Below are 13,500 nucleotides of genomic sequence, written 5' to 3' on the forward strand. Positions count from 1 at the left end.
TTGGGGGGAGGCCTGGGGCTCACCCGACATCCCCGAGCTGGCCTTCCTCACGCAGTGTCCTAGCGCGCGGCCCAGAGTGGGGGGCTGTCAGCGGCCCTGGGGCCCTCACCTTGGACTCACTGGTGATGAGCTCATAGCTCTTGACGTCAGAGCCTGGTGACATGAAGTCCCCGTAGAGAATGGGCTGGGAGGGGCAAACCTCGTTGAAGGCCACGTCCCACCGTGCCATGTGGCCCTGGAGCAGCTCATCGAACCAGCCACAGTCCTCCTCATTCACCAGCCGGTCGCGGAACACGCGGCAGTTCTCGTGGTACCACAGTCGCAGCAGCTGCACCTTGTCCTGCAGCCGCCCCGCATCAGTGCTAGCCATGGCCCTGGGGCCCTCAGCCACCCCTCAAAGCCCGGGGCTCCCGAGTCCCTGACCTGGGCCCAGCTCTCCTGCCAGGACTGCACCAGGGCCATGGGCAGGGCTGCTGGAGGGCGGGCCAAGTGCCCACTGAGCACCGGCTCCACTAACTGGCCGCAAGTGCCTCTAGGGCATCATCCCCCCGTCCCCAGCCCCCTCTAGCCTGGCCGGAAGACCAGGTTCTCTTTGCACCTGACACCTCAGGTCTCATCTTAGCTCGCCCCACGCCCCACGAACCTCCCCCTGAATCTGCCCCTCTCTGCTGCATCCCAGCTTCCCTGCTTCTCCCTGAGGACTGCACAGCCCGCAGGAAGCCCCAGGGCTCTTCTCTTAACCTACTGGCTACAAGCATGGCAAAGCCAAGGCCGACTTCTGTCCCTTCCACCCTCTCCCGCAAGCTATGGGCTCCACACACGCTGGCTGTCCAGTCCCACCCAAAGTGCCGGTCTGTCCCTCACAGCTCCTCAGGACGAAATCCAAGTTGCTGGCCCCTCACAGCCCCAGAGTCTGGTCCTCTTGCTGCCCAGTGCACCTGACACCCCACTTGCTGCTCCTTCCACCTGGGGGCCTCAGGTTCCTGGAAGGTCCCCTCAAAGTCTGCTCGCCCAGGGCCTCCACCAGAGGCCCTTTTTCTCCTCGGCTCCCCCTTTTGTATGACCCCCTCACAACTGCCTCTCCAGTAGGGGCTGACCCCCCCAAGATCAGCTCAGGGCATGAGGCCTGGAGCCTTGGGGGCCTTCCAGTCCCAGCCCCTCAGCATGTGGCAGGACCAAGGCCCAGAAAGGTTTGGACAGGAAGGCTTGAAGTTGTAGGTTGAGGGCAGCGGGGGCGGGGGCTCCTCACCTCCACCTTGGCAGGGTTGGCCATGAGCATGCCCTGGAAGACCTTGGAGAGGTCCCTCAGGTTGAAGGTATAGTGGGACTTGGCTGGGGTGGGCAGCAGCTGGGAGGTGATGGTGGCATACACCATGACGGTAGCTTCCACCAGGGGCTCCATGAAGGGGATGAGATGGGGGGCCCCAGCTGTGGGCAGAGGAGAGTGGCCTGGATCACACAGGCGGCAGCTCCCGGGCAGCCTGCACACACCACAACCTCTTGCCTGTGCTCGCTCTGCCTTCTCTCTGGATGCCCCTCTGCAGGCTGCAGGCTTGGAATCCACGCACCTGAGCACCCGAGCCCACCCTCTGCAGGGCCTTCCTGATGTCCGCACCCCAGGACAGGGCATCTTCCGCTCTGCATTCAGCCCTCACAGGGCAGAGGCACTGGCACATCCCCTGGGACGGGGGCACCAGTGCACCCTGCCTGACGGGGCTGTGCCTCAGACCCAAACACTCCAGCTCCAAGCCACACACGGGGAGGGGTCACACAGCACACACTGGCTGCAGGAGTGTTGGACTGTGGATGCGGGGAAGGCTAGAGCTCAGTTGTGACTACAGGGCTCGTGACCCCCTGGGAGCTGACACCACTGACACTGTGCCCCAGAGGGCAGGAGAGGGCTCCTCCAGGTATGCAGGTGCTATTCGGGGTGTTGGGCTTGGCGGGTGATCCAGGCACCTGACAGAGACCAAAGTGGCTACCAGTAGCTGGCTGGCTCACTGTGAGGGCCAGCAGGGCCAAGCTGCAAGAAGCCGCCACACAGGGGACACCTGTGCCCAGCCACATGTCGTCCCGTATCCTGCTCATGCCTGAGTCCTGGACAACACTGCCTCTCTTTGGAGCTCCAGGATGCCGCACAGGGCTGCAGTTTGTTGGATTCCTCTACTGGTTCATCCATTTTGCGTCTACTATGTGTTGGGCCCTAAACCCAGTGCTGGTGCCACCTGCCACTCTGGTCCCCAGTGGCCAGCGGTCCCCACATGAGCCTGAGGCCACTGGTCCCAGCCTCAACACACCTACAAGCCTAGGGCTAGCCTGGACCCAGCACCCTGGCCCCGCCCAGGCTGGTACTCACGCACAGGCTCCCAGTAACTTTTTTCTCCAAGGAGTCCACCTGTAGGGGTGAGGGAAAGACACCGGGTTCAGACTGAGGTGGGCCTCCTGCTGCCCAGTCTGGGAAGCTCTCAAAGCAGCCACTGCCACCTGACCACCTCCTCAGAGCAGGGAGTCGCCACCCACCCACACTGGACATGTGGACAAGTCCCAGCCTACCATCCCTGGGCAGGAGGAAGCGGAGACCTGGCTTCCCCCACTCACTGGACAATGCCCAGTGGAGTCCAAAGGTCAAGCAAGCATTGGGGTGAGAGGTGGGGTGCTGGGCAGACTTCTCCCCAGGCCCTGGAATGATCTGGGCCGTTCTGTCCATTCCGGTGCAGGGGCTTCTCCTGATTTACAAGAAAACTCCTCCACCAGAGTTCAGGACAAGCACTAACATCCAGAAGACTTCCACACGCTGGTGGAAAATGGAATTAAAAGGTGAGTTTGCTCTGGTGCTCAAGTTTCTTGAAATCCATGCCTAGCTTTTTCTTTCATAATTTGACTTTTTATTTTTTAAAGATTTATTTATTTTTATTCGAAAGTCAGAGTTACACAGAGAGGAGAGGCAGAGAGAGAGAGAGAGAGGTCTTCCATCTGATGGTTCACTCCCCAATTGGCCTCAACAGCTGGAGCTGCACTGATCCAAAGCCAGGAGCCAGGAGCTTCCTCCAGATCTCCCACATGGGCGCAGGGGCCCAAGGAGTTGGGCCATCTTCCACTGCTTTCCCAGGCCATAGCAGAGAGCTGGAATGGAAGTGGAGCAGCTGGCTCCCATTTGAGATGCCAGTGCTTCAGGTCAGGGCATTAACTCGCTTTGCCAAAGCGCCAGCCCCTTGACTTTTTATAATATGCATCTTCCATGAATTTAATTATTTTTTTTTTGAAGAAACAGAGGGACCAGAGCTGTATGGTAGTAGGCTAAACCTTTGCCCGAGGTGCTGGCAGCCCATATGGGTGCTGGTTTGAGTTCCAGCTGCTGCACTTCCCATCCAACTCCCTATTAATGGCCTGGGAAAGCAGTGGAAGACGGCCCATGTGCTCAGGCCTCTATACCCATGTGGGAGCCCTGGAAGAACTCCTGGCTCCTGGCTTTGGATCACCCCAGCTCTGACCATCGTGGCCATTTGTGGAGTGAATAAGAGGATGGAAGACCTAGGCTGGCGCCACGGCTCAATAGGCTAATCCTCCGCCTTGCGGCGCCGGCACACCAGGTTCTAGTCCCAGTCGGGGCGCCAGATTCTGTCCCGGTTGCCCCTCTTCTAGTCCAGCTCTCTGCTGTGGCCAGGGAGTGCAGTGGAGGATGGCCCAAGTGCTTGGGCCCTGCACCCGCATGGGAGACCAGGAAAAGCACCTGGCTCCTGCCTTCGGATCAGTGCGGTGCGCCGGCCGCAGCGCGCCAGCCGTGGCGGACATCGGAGGGTGAACCAATGGCAAAAGGAAGACCTTTCTCTCTGTCTCTCTCTCACACTGTCCACTTTGCCTGTCAAAAAAAAAAAAAAAAAAAGAGGATGGAAGACCTATCTCTGTCTCTCTGTCTCTCTCTCTAGAACTCTGCCTCTCAAATAAACAAATAAATCTTAAAAAGAAACAAACCAACCAGAGCCAGGCCTGGGCCAACCCAAAGCTGGGATCCAGGAGCTCAGTCCAGGTCCCACCTTGGGTGGTAGGAACCCGACCATGAGCAGAGGGGAGCCAAAGCTAGGAACCAAGCCCAAGTACTCAGGAATGGGACGCAGGTGTTTTAACTGCCAGGCTAAATGCCTGCCCCTCACCCAGGTAAATTCTCTGCAGACTCCCTGTCAAGGTACGTATATGCGGATAAACACATACACACATACCACAGATTCAGCAGTCACCACGTGCCAGGCTTTCTGAATGTTGCACACACAATACCTTACGAAACCCTCAGAAGTTGAAGTGGTGGGTAACCTAATATTAGCACCCATTTTAGAGACAAAGAAACTGAGGCTCAGAGAGGCCCCTGAGTTTGCCAAAGGAACAAAACTGAGGAAAGGAGCCGGCGCCGCGGCTCACTAGGCTAATCCTCCTTGCGGCGCCAGCACACCGGGTTCTAGTCCCAGTCGGGGCGCCGGATTCTGTCCCGGTTGCCCCTCTTCCAGGCCACCTCTCTGCTGTGGCCAGGGAGTGCAGTGGAGGATGGCCCAAGTCCTTGGGCCCTGCACCCCATGGGAGACCAGGATAAGTACCTGGCTCCTGCCATCGGATCAGCGCGGTGCACCGGCCGCAGCGCGCAGGCTGCGGCAGCCACTGAAGGGTGAACCGATGGCAAAGGAAGACCTTTCTCTGTCTCTCTCTCTCTCTCTCACTGTCCACTCTCAAAAAATTAAAAAACAAAACAAAACTGAGGAAAGGGTGTGGGTGGGCTTTCCAGCAGCCACCCGGCTGAAGCTGGGACGGCTCACCCGGCCCGGGCTTCTGCCTTTGCCCACTCAGTACTCACGCATCCAACTGCCTAGAATGGTGGAGAAGATGAGCTTCTTGCTGGCGTCGTCCATCTCGGCAAAGGACAGGTAGTTGAAGTGGCGCGTCAGCCGTGGAGTGATGGCATTCCTGCCTCCACCCGGAGGGCCCATGGCACAGACAAAGTTGATGTCCACCAGGTTCTTGAAGGCTCCTGAGGATAGAGCAGGACAGTCAGCCAGGGCCCTGCCTAGGGTTGCATTATGCTATTCACGGGCCCCTTCCTCCATAAGAAAACATTTAAACATCTGACTCCCGACACTGTTGATGTAAAGACAAATACTCATGCAGGCACAGCATACATGGCCATTTTTCACCGACAAGAAAGGTTCACTCTCCCCAAGTTTTAAGAGAAATCCAAGCAGTTTTATGGGTCACCAAAAGTATCACAGCCCTGGGGCCCTACACCTCCCATCCCGCTGCGGGCCCACGCCGCCACACGCACCGATCATCTTGCGGTCATACCAGCCGCCGTGATCCATCCACTGGCGCAACAGCTCGATGGGCGGCTGTGCGCCATAGGTCTCCAGGGCCGGCATGTTCAGGTCATCGATGAAGAAGATGAAGTTGCGCCCCAGGGGCGGCCCGAACACACCCTTCCGCCTGGAGGGAGAGGCTCTGTGAGTCCAGCCCCCGAGCGCAGCAGGTCCCCCAAGAAGCCAAGGGACGCCGGAAGGCAGCTCTGCCTCTGGGAAGCCCACTCCAAATTTCAGCCTCCTCCCAGCAGCTCTACCTCATGGCCAGCCCTGTCTCACTCTGAACATCTTGGCACATCACAGACTGGCTGGCCCAAATCTGAGCTCCTTTCACAGGGGGTCTTGCCTCCCAGGCATCTCGAGGGCACACAGCCCCACACAAGGGCCCACTCAGGGCAGGCACCCCTGGAGAAGCCCCCCAGCAGCTGTAGGCAGAGGGAAGGCTCTGGAGCCATGCACAGGGGAGCCAGGGCCCCTTGGGCGCTGCCAGCTCTCACTGCTGGTGGGGCGATGAGACAGAAGCTGACTGAGCTGGGCTGGGGTACGCTGCGGCTGAGGGAGTGAGGAGGGGTGCCCTGCCTCTTGTCCAGCTTGCTGTCGATGAAGTCCTGGGTCTGGTTGGCCGAGGTGCGGGCTGAGAAGGTGAAGAAGTGGCTGATGTACTCTAGTGGCAGGTTCTTGAGGAGCTTGTCAGAGATGGTGAGAGTCTTCCCGGTGCCCGTGGGCCCGATACACAGCACCTGCGAGAGCAGGCAGTGTGAGGGCGGGACCCATACTCTGAGCAGCTGCCGCCCTCCAGCCTGGCCTTGGGGTGGCTTGTGGCACTCACAGGCTTGTGGCTGGTGAGCAGCATGCCCAGCAGGTAGGACATGCGTACGGTGTCCATGGTAGGCACGATGATGTTGCAGTAGTTGGTGTCGGGCACCATGGTGAATGGAGCTGAGGAGTCCATCCACTTCACCCAGGCGACCTGGAACCACAGCCGGCTCAGCACTGCCTGGGACCTCTCCCTGCGCCACTCCTGGCTGGGGCCCTGCTGCCCAGTGCACAGGACAGGTGAGGAGCTCTGCTGCTGAGCCTCGACTGGAGAACCCAGGGGACCTATGGGTCCTCTGCTCTGATCTCTGCACGGGGTGGGGGCCCCCACCTCAACCCACCAGGAACAGGGCTCCTTGAATGCAGCTTTCCAGGTGGGAGCTGCCCTACATTCAGCTGCCCTGGGTGGGGCCCCCCTGGGGACTACCTGCCCTGTGTCTCTGTGTGAGATTAGACAATCCCAAGAACAAAAGCATTTGCTGTTCAGACTTGAGGAGTGTGAGGGCCCAAGCCGTGGGTGCTGAGTCAGCTGGAGGGCATGACTCACCTGGCTTGTCCCTCCCATCATCCTGCCCCCTTGTGTCCCTTCACCGACATCCATGGGTCAACTTACAGACCTCCCTTGAAGGAGACGCTCACCACGGCCTAACCAGGACATTCCCTGGGGGACGACTGTGACCTTGACACTCAAATGCACCCTGTAAGCCCCCAGCAGGACCCTGCACAGTCACCATAAGACTCCCATGGACACCTCTTTGCCCCCCTCCTCCTGGGCTGGGGTCCTGAACCTGGAATGAGGGTAGGCTCATGGAACCCTCGCTGCCTGATAACAGGGATGGGGTCATGCAGACAGGTCACAAGGGCTTGCCCATGACCCCTAGGGGGCCCAGGGCTCTGGGCAAATGGGGCTTTTAGGTTAACTGAGCTAGCTGGTCTGTGGGCTGAGCACCAGCACAGAGGAGGCAGCACGTGTGGCTGGGAGGGGAGGCACTCCGATGTCTCCCAGCCCCAGGTTCAAGTTCAGCTGTGCCACTGACCATGTGGTTGTGACTGCTCTGAGCCTCCATTTCTTTGTCTAGAAGACAGGCTGTGAGGATCCGTGAGATGACACAATAACCCCAGCCTGGGACCCAGGGGCAGTCACCGTTCACCCAGAACAGCTGGCACCCAGCGGGGCCCTCCCTGCCCTGGCCCTGGGGGCTCGGGGGCCACCTGCTTGTTCTCGTCCTCTTCGTCATCATCGTCGTTGGTGCTGCTGATGCCAGCGTCCTCCAGCCGGTAATCGAACACCAGCCCCTCTCCTGGGAACGGCAGAGCCAGCTGCCCAGGACCGGGAGGAGAACAGAGCTGTGAGGCCCAGGAGGCTTGCTTGGCTGCTGGCCCCGGGGGGAGCCTGAACCGGGAGTGGCCACCTCTCACCTTTTCCACCGTCATCTTGGCCCTCAGCCAGTGGCTGAAGGCGACTCGGCCAAGGCTGTCCCCAGTGGCACCTACGCTCCAGACCAAGGAGAAGATGAACCAGGGCTCGACCAGCTCAGACAGGCGGCTCACCTTTTCAGACGGGATTTTCTTGAGGCCCTAGGGACAGAAGGAACAGCATCAGGCTGAGACAGGAGCAGCAGCACTGCGAGGTATGAGGATGGCGGGGGGAGCGGGGGTGCCGTTCCGGATTTGTTTCTCTACAACACATCATCTCCCTCCTCACCCTCGCTGTCCTTGGCACTGCTGTTCCCAGGTCCTCCCTGAACTCCACGTGCCCCCTGCACCCCTCAACTGTCAGGAACCAGGAGGAAACCCAGGCATGAGGGCCCATGAGCCACACTGAGCCCATCTGAGTCTCTCTTCCAGGAAGCTGGATTGGGCTGCAGCGCCCTCAGGTGGCCCAGATGAGGCGAGCAGGGGCAGGAGGGCCTCCCTGCATAACAGTACCTCTCGAGGCAGAAAGGGCTTAAAGAAGCAGTCCAGCAGCTTGAGCAAGCTCATGACCAGGTTGCTGTCGGTCGAGGAGATCACCTCCTTCACCGAGGACCGAATGAAGCTGATGGACTCCTGCAGCAGTGAGAACGGGGCTCTCGTGGCTGGGGGCCATGGAGCCGGCTACCCCACCTGGGCCGAGCACCCCCACAGCCTGGCCTACCTCCAGGAATCTGGCAGAGAGGCTCCGGAAATGCTCCTCGTGGGGCTTTAGCAAGGCAGGGAGCTTCCTCAGCCAGCACTCGACGAAGGGCATGAGCCCCAGGATGCTGGGCTCCAGGTACACCATGCCACAGCGGGACACAGTGGCCGGGGAGGCCACGGCCAGGTCCTGCACCTCGAACATCATGGTCATCGCCTGGGCCCAAGACAAACCATGTGAGCGGGTTGGCTTCCAGCCCCCAGGGCTGCCCACCCTGTGGGTAGGAGCTGAGGGGGCTGTCTAGGAACCTCCAGGCCCTCAGCTGGTCATGTGCCCTGCCCTGAAGCCCTGAGGAAGAACCAGAGTCAGGTGATTCCTGGGGTCTCCGGCCAGCCTGGGGTTCCTGGAGGACGGGGTGGGGGGACCTGACAGGAACCATGGGCTCTGCTCTGGAGCTCCAATCTTGGACATGAACACAGGGCCACAATGACAACCTGGTATTCTCAGAACCATTCAGGCAGTTCCACTCAGCCCAGACACCATGAGCTGCTCTCATGCGCAGGCCATAACCCTCTGTCTTGAGAACTGCCCCCAGCATGTATACACACACACACACACACACACACACACTCACCAGGCAGGTCCCTGTACCAGGCCCATGCCACCTGTCTCTCAGACCTTGGGCTCGCTGTCAGGACTAGGTAGACACCTGACCCCAGCAAGGCTGACATAGCTGAAAAGTGGGCCTTGGGTGCACAAAGTTAGTCTTAGTGGGAAGCAGTGGGCCCTGGGCTTGGAGCATCACAGGAAGTGGGCCCGTGGGCAGAGCGCCCTGGGCAGCTGCAAAGGATGGACTCAGGCACAGGAGCTCGGGCTGAGGAGGGGTGCTGGGAGACAAGCCGGAGCTGACACTGGCTGGCCCCTGGGTAGGTCACCGTGATGGCCGAGGGTCAGCTTTGGCCCCGGGAGGCAGCTGTGGAAGAGGCTTGACCAACAGGTGCGGCCTCTGGGCCTGGCCAGCCACAAGCAGAGCAGGTGGGTGCACCTCTGTGAGCTTGATGATCTCCCCGGAGCTGAGGCACAGCTTCTTGTTGTCGTCCAGCACCGTGTTCATGTTCTCGATCCACACAGCGTCCACCGGCCCGTCAAACATGTACCACTTCTTGTTGGTGTCAGAGGCGACAGCCCCCACCCGGATGAGCGAGGGGAAGATGCCATCTGTCCTGCAGCCACCAGGGAAGAGAGCGCTGCAGGCCAGGGAGACGGGGCTGCGAGCACAACAGGCTCCCAGGGAAACCCGGCCCCCATGCTGGCCCTGCTGTGCTTCCTTCTCTTTCCTGAAATGCCCTCATGTGTTGAAAAATTATGTTATCAGGGGGCCGGCGCTGTGGCATAGTGGGTAAAGCCAGCCGCCTTCAGTGCAGGCATCTCATATGGGCGCCGGTTCAAGTTCCAGCTGCACCACATCAGATCCAGCTCTCTGCTATGGCCTGGGAAAGCAGAAGATGGCCCAAGTCTCTGGGCCCCTGCACCTGCGTGGGAGACCTGGAAGAAGCTCCTGGCCCTGGATCAGCTCAGCTCCAGCCATTGCGGCCATTTGGGGAATGAACCAGCAGATGGAAGACCTCTCTCTCCACCTCTGCCTCTCTGTAATTCTGCCTTTCAAATAAATAAATAAATCTTTAAAAAAACTATAACAGGAAAGATGGGGAATTCTTTGGTATCACATGGGGTAATGGAACTGTCTTCCCCTAAACAAGCTAAACAGGGAAATCCTGATGGGCACGAGGGACTGCAATCACAGAGCTGCTCTGGAAGACGGCACGGGACAGAGAAGGGTGACAGGCAGAGCAGAGAAAGGGACCGAGTCGTGCCGAGAACCCTGGAACGCTCCTGCTCCAGAGGCTCCATGCCAGGGGAGGGACTGGTGGGGGTGACCAAGACTCTCTTGTGGCCAGACTCTACTGAGGCTCCTGGCCCTTCTCCTAGGTCCCTCTGTGCACTTCCTTGTTCGGTCCAGTTTTAGCAAACAGTCCTGCTACCTCAGTCTAGCAAGACCCCCACCCCCAACTTTGATGCCTGATCACCCCTGAGATCCCTGCAGGAGCCCCAACCTCCACTACCTCCCACCCAGTCCATGTCTGATCACCTGGCCTTGTCTCCAGTGAGAATTCCCTGGGTCAGCTTAGCTGAGCCCCCTCTGACCCTGATCTGATGCTGCTTCTTTGTAAGGTTCCACTCCCTAGTCCCCACGCCCTGCCCCACATTGTAAACTTCCACTCGCCCCTGCCGTATTCCCAGTGGAGCCCAATCTTTCGTCCCCACTGCAGGACAGGCCCCTGTACCTGTCACAATGGTGCAAAGTGAAGTCTTCCTCGCTAGGCCTTAACAAGAGTTGCTGAATAACTTTGCTTTAATAGGACATTTACCTGGTCTGACCTCCAGATCCTCCCTGACCCCTCACCTCCTCAGAAATGGGGCAGCCAGGCCAGCCAGGCCCACAGTAGGGAAAACAGGTGACTCCTCTCCCCCAATCCACCTCCCACCTGGCTCCCACCAGGAGCCTGGAGGCCTTTTCTGGAGAAATACAAGAGCCCTGGAGAAAAGTGCCTTGGGGGCTGACGTGCCCTCCTCCCAGCCCCATGCACTGCCCCTGGGAGCAGAGGCCCCGAGGGGGCCAGCAGCCTCTGTTGGGAAGAGTGGCAGCCAGTCACTGGTGTCTGTTCCGTGCCAGGTGCGCTGCCGGGCTCCTTCCACACAGCAAGCTCATCCCTGCCTCACCATAATGACGAGCGCTGACTGTCCTTCCCTTACAGTCCAGGGACACAACCCACCCCACCCCACCCCCCAGGAGGAAGGGAGGAGGAAATGGAATGGTGAGCAGAACCCAGGCTTTGGGTGGCAGAGCCAGGCTGGGGGAGGTCCCCGGGGCACTCACCACTCGTGAGTAAGCAGGTCGAACTCCCCGTACAGCTGGCCCATCGTGATGGACTTGGGGTTCAGCACATAGTAGTTGACAGCTTCATACACACCACCACTGATGGACGGCTGCCCTTTGATTGACGTCAGGGCAGCCGCCAGGACTCTGTAACACTGGGAACGCAGGCCACAGTGGGCCAGGGGCCACAGGAGCTGGAAAGGGGCATCCTAGAGGCCAGGGGACTCCTCATGGAGGCCAGCAGCCCTGCTGACGCCACCCCAGCCCACGGGCCCACGGTCCATCCACTGGGCCACCCGGCTCGGTTCCACTTACATTACTCTTGCCAGAGCCTGTGGGCCCGACGAGCATGAGGCCATGCCGCACCACCGTGGTCTCGTAGAGCTGGATGCACTTGGTCATGAAGCCTGAGGGGACACAGCGGGGATCCCAGGCATCACGGCAGGGGCTGAGTCCCAGCTCCACCAGTAGCTTGCGGGACCTCTGGCACATCACTTCACTCCCTGAGCCCCAGGCCCCTCGTCTGTCAAACGAGGACAGTGGGGGCACCTCTCTCACAGGCAGGGGCAGGCGAAGCACTGGGCACAGAGAAGAAACTTTCTAGAAGCCAGGCAGTGTTCCTATCACTATAATCCCCCAGCTCCCACTGCACAGGTGATCAGCCATCAGGCCTGCCTGGGGTCAGCCATCGCAGGTCCACAGTCAACACTAGTCTCAAAGTTTCTGCCCAGCCTGCTGAGAGTGCCAAACCCAGTAAGTGCTGGCCAATATGAGGCAAAGCCCTAGGGAGAGTCAAGAGCTATGGGGACAGCTGCCAGCCGCAGGCCTACATGGGTGGGGAGTGAGTGTGTAACTCTGGCACGATGCTCTAGCACTGCAGATCCAAGGGTCCCTGCCGAAGAAATGGAACCCAACTACCCTGGGATGGCCAAGCTGACCCAGGGCTGCAAGGGACCAAGAGTCTAGGCCTTTATTCAACACTCTCCGGGGTCGAGGGCACGAAACGTGGCCAGGGAAGGAAGCATTAGAGCCTCCACTGAAGAGCAATGGAGGGCATTGGAGGGGGCCCTGCATGAGCAGATCCACTGCTTGGGTTCCAGAGGGGGCCCCTGAGTGGCCAGCATGGCATCAACATTTCCCAAAGGATGGGTTGGGAAGAGAGAAGGGGGGAGCCGAGCCAGGGGCTGGGAGGCAAGAACTCAAGTGGCATGCACCTGCAGCAACGGGGCGAGAGCTTCGGCCTCCTAGCAGGGAAGGGGTTCAGGCTCAGAGGGAGTCTGACGGCAGTGGTATCAGTTCAGGAAGGGCCCAAATGCTCCTCCGTGCCATGACACCGGGACTGCTGCTCCACAAGGAGCACAAGCAAGTCCACCAGCAGGATGGAAACTGAGCAGCCTGCAGCAGAGGGGACTGGTGACTGCGGTGAGGTGGGGTGGGGGATACGGAACGAGGCACTCAAGCTCCCTCCCACCCAAGCAGGTAAGGACAAGGCAAGAGGCTGGGGCCTGCGAAAGCAAGGCCTGGGAAGGGACCGAGGGCTGGGCTGCTCCTCACACGGGGTCTCGGGAATAGAGCAGTTCTTGCTTCCCCATCACCTGGCAGATTCTAGCCTGTCAGGGCTAAGGGCACCTGCTCTGGCCCTGGACCATTCAGCCAGGAGCCCCAGCCTGCTGCACACTGAGGCTGGCCTGCTCCGCCCCTGCCACCCAGGTGGTCAGAGCCAGCCCCTCATCAGACGCTGTGGGCCAGTGGCTCACCCTCCACATCCTTGAGGTTACTCTTCTCACAGGCCTTGCGGATGGCTGTGTCCAGGATGCCGTAGTTCGTTTCCTCCTCCCTGATGGTGGGGAACAGGTCGGACACAATCCCAGAGAAGAGCTTGAGGTCCTCCTGCAGGAACTTGGGCACGTTCACATCACGGATGGCCCGCAGGCAGATCAGCTCCTGCCGCAGGCACCAGCACGGCCGTCAGCACAGGGCGCAGGCCGCCAGCTTCCTCCAGCTGCCACGAAGCCCTCCTGGAGCCCCGGCCCCTGGAGCCCCCACCCTGGGATGGAGCGCACCTCATTCATGCTGGGGTTTTCTCGTTTGAGGTTTCCGGCAGCCGAGATCACGGTCTTCACGGCTCTCATCCCGAAGTCGTAGTGATCCTGTCACCGGCAGCAGGGGGAGGTGTGGGTGGGCACTGTCTCTCAGGGGGCTTCTGCCTGGAACACTCTGCCTCCCACCTGGCACCTGACCAAACCTCAGTGCCCAGCTTGCCACTGCAGGCCCTCTGTGCCTGCCCCCATACC

General features: G+C 59.9%; 1 protein-coding gene across 3 annotated transcripts in view; it reads right to left on the reverse strand.

Moving 5' to 3' along the window:
* The window catches only part of DNAH1 (dynein axonemal heavy chain 1), a 77,333-nt gene that overhangs the window by 17,053 nt on the left and 46,780 nt on the right, over nt 1-13,500 (reverse strand). For 2 of the 3 annotated variants that reach the window (XM_051852349.2, XM_051852348.2), the window contains exons 34-49: nt 13,270-13,356; nt 12,964-13,150; nt 11,522-11,613; nt 11,207-11,361; nt 9,314-9,491; nt 8,290-8,484; nt 8,082-8,201; nt 7,572-7,730; nt 7,365-7,472; nt 6,166-6,306; nt 5,916-6,076; nt 5,306-5,463; nt 4,841-5,014; nt 2,357-2,395; nt 1,250-1,428; nt 110-340 (exon numbers count right to left, since the gene is read on the reverse strand). In XM_051852349.2, the coding sequence (XP_051708309.2) occupies nt 110-340; nt 1,250-1,428; nt 2,357-2,395; nt 4,841-5,014; nt 5,306-5,463; nt 5,916-6,076; nt 6,166-6,306; nt 7,365-7,472; nt 7,572-7,730; nt 8,082-8,201; nt 8,290-8,484; nt 9,314-9,491; nt 11,207-11,361; nt 11,522-11,613; nt 12,964-13,150; nt 13,270-13,356 (2,364 nt within the window). The remainder of the gene's footprint in view (nt 1-109; nt 341-1,249; nt 1,429-2,356; nt 2,396-4,840; nt 5,015-5,305; nt 5,464-5,915; nt 6,077-6,165; nt 6,307-7,364; nt 7,473-7,571; nt 7,731-8,081; nt 8,202-8,289; nt 8,485-9,313; nt 9,492-11,206; nt 11,362-11,521; nt 11,614-12,963; nt 13,151-13,269; nt 13,357-13,500) is intronic. The other variant, XM_051852351.2, reaches the window with a different exon arrangement.

Source organism: Oryctolagus cuniculus, chromosome 10 (assembly GCF_964237555.1).
Source record: "Oryctolagus cuniculus chromosome 10, mOryCun1.1, whole genome shotgun sequence".
NCBI lineage: Eukaryota > Metazoa > Chordata > Mammalia > Lagomorpha > Leporidae > Oryctolagus > Oryctolagus cuniculus.